Consider the following 10,941-nt stretch of genomic DNA (forward strand, 5'->3'; position numbering starts at 1 on the left):
TTAATTTTCAAATAATTATATGATATAATTAATAAAGTTAAGAACATATTAGAATTATAATAAATTATATTATTATATAATTCAAGATTAAAACAAAAAATATATTTTAATTTTAGACATTTAGTTTTAATATATAATTTTAAGTAATTATATTTGAATATGATAAAAAACAAAAGAATATTCTTTCTTTTTTTTTAAATTTTGAACGTTATTATAAAAAAAAACGGTGTTAAATGATATGATTCTTGATAATCCATGAATTCATTAAAAACTTTTGATTTAATATATATTTAGATAAAGTCATTTAAAAATTTAGTAAAAAAAAAAAAATTTAATCTATATTAAATAAAAAATTTTAGATAAAAAACATTAATTAAAATTATAAAATTTGCATTCATTTAATAAAAAAAATTAAAAGAAATTCTATTTAGAAAAATACAATTGATATTCAAAATAATCATCATCAAATGTCATCAAAATCTGAAATCAATATTTTGAATAACTTGAGGAAGATCAAATTATTATATATTATATATTCAAAGATCAAATTACAAATGTTTAAAATATCCAATAATTAAATACTTGGTGTTTGATTTATATCTTACACCGAAGAACAATTAACTCTCGCGATCCGATGTCCGAATCATTTTTAATCCAATCGATTTAGTAATGGACGATATGGTTCATTAAATTACAAAAATTATATATACATGTATTAGTATGAGCTATTTTTATCTCAATCATCGAACCGCTTTTATTCGAAAATTATATATGATATTTTTAATGCTAAAAAAAACATTACATTACAAACATATATTGTACATTATACATATATATTTCCTACATTCATAATATTGAATATATAGCTATTAAAATTGAGACTATATTATATATAACAAAAGTAAACATGTTTTTCTGTACATTATTCGTGACTCTTCAAAATAACGGAACATTAATGCAATTCTTACTAGTGACTAAAAGTCCTTCGATACAAAACGGTAACTTACTCCCGCCACTTCTCAAAAATAAAAGACAATCATATTCAGTTACGCATTCTTCAAGCTGCATTACAATTTTAGCCTTCGATGTATTCTTTGCTGAGAATCATTTATAAATCATATACTATACATGCTTTATATATAGTATAATCATTTCTCGATTACACCTTGCATAGACGTTCGAGAATTGACTGCTTCTTTGCTATATTGAAAATGAATCAGTAAAATTGATAACTAGGGAATAGAGAATCATGTTGTGCTCAAACGATACTGATGAATGAATCATATGCAATCATTATCATATCATTATTATGTAGAATATTGAAGAAATAAATACGTACTATTTCCTATTCTCTCTATTCTTTTTTTCTTTTGTGTTTTTCTGTAACTAATTTTGGCTATATGATTTCTTCTTTATGATATAAAAATAATCTTTTATCATTAACATTAAAAATAATTCTTATTCTATATATGAGTATGCATATTATTCATGATTAATAACTAATAGTTAATATTATAAAGTAATATTATAATCGGTGATAATGGAATTAATTGAGAATACAATTGAACGATAGAGTTGCGAGCAAAGTGTACAATAAATTCAAACATCTTGCATCGAATTGCATTCCTTCCAATCGATGACGTTAAAGTATCTCATGCAACTCTAAAATTAAACAACAGACTACGATAGGTTATACGGTTATAAATTTCAATAGTGCATTCAATTTTTTTTTATTATGAAATTGAATTATTTTATTTGCATACATATAATAATCACTTTTATAGATATTTCTACATAAATATTATTTACATAAATTCAATTTATTAGAGTACGAATAAACAAATCAATAAATAAACAAAATTTATAAATTCATTCTTTATATTAGATATTAACTATATTTTGTATAAAAACAGTTACAATAGTTAATAAAAATATAAAATATTTTAAATAAAAATTATTAAATGAAATAAAAAGCGTATATAAATATTATGAAAATAATATTAATCGAAAGAATAAATTAAAAAAAAATAAAGTATTTAAAAAAATTAGAATAATTTTATATTTATGGAATAATACGGATAATTTTGGATTTAATTAACAATATCATCATGATATTGCATATAATAATTAAAAATTCACGTATTATAACTAATTCTTAATATGCACTATAAATAAAAATAATGGAAAAACGAATTCTATTAAAAATAATACGATGTTTGAAACAAGCGAAAACACCCGCTGCTTTACTGTATTGCACAGCAATTTTCAGGATACAATTACTATCGTTCAATTGGCAAAAAAGTAAGATAACTGGATTAACCCTAAAATATATATAATAAAATACATAATGCATAAGCTGTTTTTTTCGAAATTATTATAGATATCGATTTGAAATTTAGATACTTTAAATAGCTACCAAAAAAGCTACCAACATTTTAGAGATTATAATGAAATATATAGAGATGAAATTGATGTAATTTCACATTTTTTTAAAATTATATTATATAAATTTAATTTTTTTTATAATTTTTCATTATTTTTAACCATTGTTAAGTCTAACAACTTTTATTTGAAATATTTTTTTTATTTTATATAATATTAATTTTATTTTATATTAATATTATATTTTTATTAAATTTATTTTATTATTTTTATATAATTAAAATGTTATAATTATTTATAATCTTATATATAAAAAATAATTTTTCTAAAAATAAATTTGGAATAAATTTGGAAAATGATTAAAATATTGAAAACATATTGAACTTATGAACATTAATTATATTTTAATTTAATTAATTATATTTTAAAAAATGATTGAATTAGTTTATGAATTGCCAGTATAATATCGCCTTATTCCCGTATCTTAAAAAAATATAATATAAGCCTTATCGATGAAAAGACCAAATGTTTCTTTATATTTTATATTTTATGAGAATGAGATGATATTCTCAACTTAATAATCAAAAATTACATAATTCAATTCATTTTTATTAAATTTAAGTAATATTCATAAATTTAATATTTTTTAATTTTTATCATTTTTGAAACTTAACTTACTTTTAAAAAAATTATTCTTTGTTTAACTATTATTCTATATTTTAACTATTCAGAATAAAAAAAATATATTTCAGATAATAGTTATTAGAATAATGAAAAAATAATTTCTCACGCTTTATGTACTTTACTTTATGTCTCTGATTTATTTGCATCAATTTTACGAAATATTTCTAAATGAATACAATTAAATTTTATCTCAATTAAATTAAATCTTAAATTGTTATAAATGATTCAGTATTGGAAAAATATTCAACTTACTAATAACATTTTTTAAATCTTAAATTCAGTACAATATATTCATCAAAATATTATTAAAATTTTGAATGTATTAATATTATTAATAATATCTATTTTATTAATTATTATTTTATTATTATCTTATTTTCTTCATTTAATTTATTTTAATTTTATAAATATTAATCAATTATATTTTTAAATGAATATTTGTATGTATAATAAATAATAAATAATATTTTTATTAAAATTTTGCTATTTTTATTTTTTGCTTTTTATTAAAAGAATAATGTTTATTTTTTAAATAACTAATTCATGATAAATATTTGTTACAGTCGGCTTTTCCCAACTGTTGCATTTGATGCTCAAACCACTTTCGAATATATATATATTCACCGGTCATTCTATTTACAGAATATACATATTCTTCGCCGTATATCTTTCTTTAATAAATGTGTTACATTTTTCTATCTTTTAATAATAATGATATTATATCAAAAGATTTTTAATATTATCAATATTTGCAATCTGAAATATACATGAATATCCTGATTTTATCAAGAAAAACAAAAAACAAGACACATAAAAATCTTATGTTCACATTCTAATTAAATTAAACGCCAAAAAACTTCCACAAATCGTACGTATATTAGTATTTTTAATTTCTCTGTCACACCATTATTTTTATAGTTTATATATCTTTCAACAATAAATATAATATACATATCGCGTGTTTGAAACGTTAAAAATTAATTTCTTTTTTATTTTATAATTAAAGCTTGATAAATTATATAGAATAGCTAAATAAAGATAAAAACTAACTACTTACTACATCAGAATTATGTATAAACTAATATATTAATGAATTCACAGTATTGCGTATCAATTTTGCAAAAGGAATTTCAATGATGATATTTATATCAATAACTTGTATTTATATCATATGAATTATAACATAAAGAACTTATTAGCAGATACTTCGAATCCTTCGAATTATTGAATCAGAAATTGCAATATTGTTTTTTCTTATATTTTATTGGAACCACTTTATTTATGTGAAAGATAATTAATAATAATTTATTAATTTCAAGCATGACAATTTTTAAACTTAAAAGAGAAAAATCTGACAATCTTAATATCAAGCGTAGCATATCAATCATTTTTTAATAAAAATGACATACATATATCGAACATAATGTAAACTTCGATTGATGCGCCCTCATTTTGAGCGGTAGAAAGATAAATAAGAGAGATAATATCTATGTGAAAAAAGTGGAAAAGGCATAAATTTCTCACCTGGTCCACTGGTACATCGATAAAATCAGCGAGCCAGGAAAAAGTTCGGAAACCGTCGTAATAGTCCTCTACGGTCGCGGTCATTGTCAATGATTATACAATAAAGTTAATACACGCACATACACCACCGTGACGTTGATATATCTCAAACGATACTAACGTATTTAGAAGACATGATTTCACTCTGTTTGGTTTTTTTTCTTTCAAAAAAGTATTCGTTTCAAAACAACGACTCTACCACGATAGTAATGACGCCTCGGCGACAGTTCCTGAAATGCAGCGCCGCTTCGTTCCGCGCCGGCTAACAATCTTACCGGCATTCAGGGCCGTATCCACAAGTGGTGTGATCAATTGCACGTGATGCATATTTGCATATATATATATATATACACATATATATATATAACAGTATAATATACGAATGAAATCATGAGATAGCATGATTCAAATACAATGATTAATTAAATATTAATGACCATGACGAAATACAAATTTTAAATTATACAATTTTTATTTACATCACAATTATTAATAATATATTAATAATATATTACGATTATTAATTATAAAATTTTATTATATTTATGATTTTATAAAATAATTTTATTTAAGTAAATTTTTTGATGTTAATCGTATTTATATGTAAATCATTGTTCATGAGAATCTAGATTTATTTTTTTCATCATCAAAATTATAAATTAGTTAGATTTATCTGTTATAATAAATAATAAAATTCCATCAATTAGAACATTATATCAATAAATTATTATAAAATCATATTATATAAATATTTTGATAAATGTCAATTAAATTTGAAAATTTGTAAAACAAATAAAATGTAGAAAAATATTTTATCAAAAAGAAATTAAAGAATAAATATATTTTGAATAAAATCATTGTTAAATAAAATTATTAAGATTTTAGTAAATACAAAATTAATATATTATTTTTTATAATTATTAAATAAAAGTATATTCTCAAATGTTTAATATTATAAGTTATGCCTTAATATTTTAACAACATCATTAAAATTGTTATGTAATTTTTTTAAATATAAAAACATAATTTAAAAATAAAAATTCTTTTTTTTTTAACGAATTTCTTTATACATTACACACACACACACACACACACACACATGTATGTATATAAATGAGAAAGTAAAATATAACCTTATTAATATAACCTTATTAATAACATATAAATTTATAGAAAAATTATAATATGTATAAAAATATATAATAAATATTCTTTAATCATTAAAATATACTTCATATTATTTTTTCGTACATCTTATATTTTATACAAAAATTATACTTAGTTATTCAAATAATAAATTTATTTTTTTTTTTAAGTTATATAAAAAGAAATTTTAAATTGATTCTATTGGACATTTATATTATTATTAAAATATATAATATATTATTATTAAAATATATTTTTTTAATATTGTGTTTAATATTTTCTTATAATGAATTAAAATAATAATAGAATAATAATTGAATTTTTCATGCAGTTCAGTAACTATATAGTAACATTTTGTAACTTATAGAACTAGTTCATACATACATGAAATATATAAAATACTAGATTATCATTGATAAACAATTTTAGTAATTATCAATTATTAAACCACGTGTGTGCCGGAAATAAAGTAAAATATAAAATTTTGGAAATTTTAAATAAATTATTTAGTAAAAATAAGAGAAATAAGATATATCCAAAAAATGAGTGATGATATTATGGAAGATAATAAGATTGGAAGTGGAGAATTACAAGAATTTGTTATAGCTGAAAAACAGAAAGCGTTAATTCAAGCTCAGGTAATAGTTTTTTTAAAATAATTTAAAGCTAAAATTTATTTAAAGTTAATATTTATAAATATTTTTAAGCAATTTGAAATTTGTTCTAAAAACGTCGAAGAGGTTAATTATTCGGCATATTAGTATTTATTAGTATTTATACATGTAACATTAAATTTAGATTTCGTAATAAAATATTTGATAAATGCAAATTTTATGTTATTATATAATTTTGTTATTGTATTATTATATAATATATTAATATAATTTTAGATTCATGAATTCAACGATATTTGTTGGGATAAATGTATTGATAAACCAGGAGTCAAATTGGACAGCCGAACAGAAACATGTTTAACTAATTGCGTTGATAGATTTATAGATGTTTCACTTTTAATTACAAATCGTTTTGCACAACTTTTACAAAAATCTGTATAAAAATATGTAATATTAAATAAATTATGCATATAATAGTTTCGTGTTATAAAGTGTAGGAAATAAAATTATTTTTTATTTCATTTTTAATAAAAAAATTATTTAATATTGAACAAATAACAATTAATTATATATTTTTTTCAACAAAAATTCTTTAAAATATATTTATACAAAAAATTCAATATATATATATATAAAATGTACATTTAAATTTACAAAGTTATAAAATTCTTCAGTTCTATAGAGAATCATAAAAATATAGCATATAATAATTCTAATGTTATAATATTTGTTTCTTTTAAATACTATATAATATTACATTATATATATTATTATATATTAAATAATTTCTAAGTATAATAGTTATTTTGAACATAAAGATATTTGATACTATAAAAATTAGATTTATAGAAATCAATTTCTGTTTTTGCAAAAAATATCAACACAAATTCTTTCAATGGCAGGCATAATATTTTTAATATCATTTTAATATTTTTAATTTTTAATATTAATTTATAAATTAATTATATAATTTTCAATATATCAGAGATTTCAAATATCAGAGATATTCTTATTGATAAAAAGTTTTGAAAAGAAATTTAATAAAAAATTTTTGTGCTATTTTTTTAAAAGAACTTGTATTTTTTTTCTTTTTTTTTGCTCCAATAACATGTGTATGATTTTTCAAAAAAATCACAAGTTACATTTGTTTTCATAAACAGTTTAGAGAAATTAAAAATATATCTAAATACAAATACTTACATTTATATTTAATAAGTTTTTTTAGATTTAATAAATTAAAACAATATTTTCATACAAAGATAATCATTTAAATGAAAATATTACTAGAAAAATATTACTAGTAAATTACTAGAAAATGTTTAATAATTCATCAACTTAGGAGTTTCTTTTAAAATATGTAATAGTAGAATAAATTTGTTTCTAACAAGAAAAGAATTTATAAAGTAAAAATTAATCACAAAAGAATATAATTTTGCAACAGTATTAATTTCAAGAAATTATATCTCGAAATTTTTACAAGAATAGAATAAAACAATATCAATGTAAGAAATTGGAATGATTACTTGAAGCATTAAATATTGTTATTCATAGAATTAATTTATAGAATTATTTTGAAAATGCATTTAATATACAATTAATTTTAACTATAAAATGAAAAGAAATACAAATAACAATGTTTTTTTTAGTATTATATACTTTTTGATATCAATTGTCAAATGCAAATATTTGTATAATAAAATATAATTTGCATTCTTTTTTACGTATATGTCTATTTTATAATGAAATATGTATGTAGATATTATATATATAACATATATTATATATATAATATATAACATTATCTATAGCATTCAAGCATATACTACATTATTTATTCACTATTTGATCTTAAATAATTTTGAACACTGTCAATATTATTATTATGTATAACTTTTTTTGAATTTTTAATTTTTATAATCAAATACATACTGGCCTCTGAGGAAGACACATATTATAAAATGCATCTTTTTTCCAAAAATCTTTTGATTTCCATCCACACCATCCTTTATTTATTACAGTTGGCAAATGCTCAGGGCCTACATAATGAGGATCTAAGATTAAAAATTTAACATCTCCACTAATTTGATCATAACTAATTCCTAAAATTGTATGTGCTAATACTCCTCCACCTACAATTTATTTATATATGAAACAATGGACAATTATTTTTATTAACAAATATAAAAAAAAGTTAATTACCAATCATTATTGGTGTACCCTGTGTTTGAAAATGATGTAGTAGATTTGGAGCTAATGATGATACTTCTTCACCTGTAGACGCACAGAGTACTTTAACACTGATATCCAAAAGACTTTCTAATACAAAACCTACTTCCGTAGAACCAATCCATTGTTTACTATTAATGAAATTTGAAGGTTTGTCGCCTATATCAACTAAACATTTTTGTATTATACGATGTGATGGTACTGGTATTTCAGTGTAACCTTGTAATCTGTAATAATTAATTTAGAATTAAATAAAATTAAATAAAATTTATATATTTATTTTATTATATATTAAAATTACCTAAACCATGAAATAATAGTTTGTAGAGATCTATATGCACATCCCCACCCATTATCATCAAAATTATCTTGCATATAATGATAATATATATATAAGCCTTGTACAATTTGTACTTTCCAATTGCTGTTTATTATATCTAATAAAGAAATTTATAAAAAAATATTTAAAAATAGAAATTGAAATAAAAATTAAAAGAGAAATGTACTTATTATTACATTTTTTATATACTTATTATTAAACATACCATCCTTTACCACAATTGCTTCATGAGGATTTATAAGTATATTTTCTGTTTTTGAATCATTACAAAATTTCACAGCATTTCCGCAACGGAAATAAGGTCTTGTCATATCTAATCCCAAAATTTTATGTAAATTTTCACGATATTCTACTGAAATTTAATGAGATATGTAAATTATATTATATAAATATGACAAAGTTCATATCATAATGAAATAGAAAAATTTACTTGTTTCTTTATCACTATAACCATTTGGATAGACTACTGTAATCAAATGTCCAAAACCTTGAGGTTTAAAATGTATAGGTATTGGAAGTTTTATGGGTGTTTCTGACCTTTGAAGTTGATTTTCAAAACATTTTTCCACCAATTTAATATTTCGACACATAGATTCTACTAATATTCCATATAAATCTGCTGAACTTACATTAATATTGACCAAAGATAATGTATCAATAAATAAATTGCATTCCAAACTATTAAATGATCCTATATTATAAATATTTTTTTTAAATTAATTAATAAAATATTTAAATATTTAAGTATAATATCTAATATTATAAAATATAAATAAAACATATTATATTCTTACGTTTTATATATTGAAGTACTGGTGCATATTTAATATTATCTTCAGAATGTTTATCTCCAGACATTTTTAAAAGTATATAAGCATTTACAGCATTCTGTTAGTTTAGTAAAATTGATATAATTTTTCTAAAAATGTCAGAGAAATAACAAATATAACGATAAACATTAAAAAACATACCACTATTCCCATAGGTTTCATAATGTCTTTTTTTATATTTCTAGTTCCTTCATAATTACCAGATATGTTTAGAATCTCTTTTAAAGATATATCTTTTATAATATTTTCATTATTGAAAAGAAAAGCATTTTTTGATGGAAAATGAATTCCTATTTTTCCTGACACAATCTATTAGAAGAAGATTAATTTATATTTAATAATAAATAGAATCTTAATAAAATATAAGATATGAAGCTTACATTTTTTCTTGATTCTTTTAACACTTCCATTATATTATCATCCTGTGCAATTAATGGTAAGCTTCCTCTTAATCGAATGTAAATAAATTCTTGACAAATATCACTTTCATTAATGATTTTTATATCATTAATAGATTCAAGTTTTAAATGAATATAAAAATATGCCTGTATCTTTAAATTATCATGTGTATATTTTAAAAATAATGGATTATCTGTGATATCAATATCCTAAATAAAAATATAAGGAAAATAAAATAAATAAATATATTTTCATATATTTATAACTATATTTAATATTTTTACCTGAAATGCATCAATAAATTTTTCTTCACATTCACCAACATGTAAAATACCACAAAGATATACTTCTGCAGACATATGTAATTGTAACATTGTATGATTTATGTTAACTTCAATATTATTCATTATATTTACGCTAAATGTTAATACTGTTAATGTATTATCATACATTACACCATATAAATGACCTGTTACACCATTTTTTATGTTTTTTAAACGCTAAAAAATTACATTACTCTTAAAATTAATTCATATGACATCAAAAGCATAAAAATCAAAAATATATACATATTACCTCTATAACATTAGATAAAATTCGCAATTGCGGCGCCATTTCAGAAATCTAATTATAACTAGATCTTTTATATAAATTAATTCGCATTAAATGTACACTATTGCCATATGGCAAAGGTTTCAAAAAACACATTAGAATATAATCATCCAATCAAAATTACATATATATATATATATATATA

The 10,941-nt window shown here is 20.0% G+C and overlaps 3 protein-coding genes across 5 annotated transcripts in view; 1 reads left to right on the top strand and 2 right to left on the bottom strand.

The window, feature by feature from the left end:
- LOC102672214 (lysophospholipid acyltransferase 2) overlaps window positions 1-4,674 on the bottom strand; it is a 25,008-nt gene extending 20,334 nt beyond the window's left edge. The window contains exon 1 of the mRNA XM_006618833.2: window positions 4,591-4,674. Within this exon, the coding sequence (XP_006618896.1) occupies window positions 4,591-4,674 (84 nt within the window). The remainder of the gene's footprint in view (window positions 1-4,590) is intronic.
- Window positions 4,675-6,143: 1,469 nt separating this feature from the next.
- LOC102672664 (mitochondrial import inner membrane translocase subunit Tim8) lies at window positions 6,144-6,880 on the top strand. Its single transcript, XM_006618835.2, has 2 exons — window positions 6,144-6,413; window positions 6,666-6,880. The coding sequence occupies exons 1-2, from the start codon at window positions 6,318-6,320 to the stop codon at window positions 6,828-6,830; spliced, it is 261 nt and encodes an 86-aa protein (XP_006618898.1). The 5' UTR covers window positions 6,144-6,317; the 3' UTR covers window positions 6,831-6,880.
- Window positions 6,881-7,767: 887 nt separating this feature from the next.
- Window positions 7,768-10,921, bottom strand: LOC102672810 (ufm1-specific protease 2). 3 transcript variants are annotated; one of them, XR_422229.2, is made up of 11 exons: window positions 10,761-10,921; window positions 10,469-10,684; window positions 10,166-10,393; window positions 9,927-10,094; window positions 9,750-9,843; window positions 9,386-9,646; window positions 9,161-9,307; window positions 8,917-9,052; window positions 8,722-8,842; window positions 8,589-8,660; window positions 8,376-8,518 (listed from the first exon to the last, which is right to left on the bottom strand). XR_422229.2 is itself a non-coding variant. In XM_006618837.2 (10 exons), the coding sequence occupies exons 1-10, from the start codon at window positions 10,797-10,799 to the stop codon at window positions 8,307-8,309; spliced, it is 1,752 nt and encodes a 583-aa protein (XP_006618900.1). In that variant the 5' UTR covers window positions 10,800-10,921; the 3' UTR covers window positions 7,768-8,306. The 3 variants fall into 3 exon arrangements, 2 of the variants coding, with proteins under 2 accessions (XP_006618900.1, XP_006618899.1); XM_006618837.2 differs by having other exon boundaries at window positions 7,768-8,518; window positions 8,589-8,842; window positions 9,161-9,304; XM_006618836.2 differs by having other exon boundaries at window positions 7,768-8,518; window positions 8,589-8,842.
- Between the last annotated feature and the right edge of the window lie 20 nt (window positions 10,922-10,941).

This window comes from Apis dorsata, unplaced genomic scaffold (assembly GCF_000469605.1).
Source record: "Apis dorsata unplaced genomic scaffold, Apis dorsata 1.3 scaffold_376, whole genome shotgun sequence".
NCBI classification, from domain to species: Eukaryota; Metazoa; Arthropoda; class Insecta; order Hymenoptera; family Apidae; genus Apis; species Apis dorsata.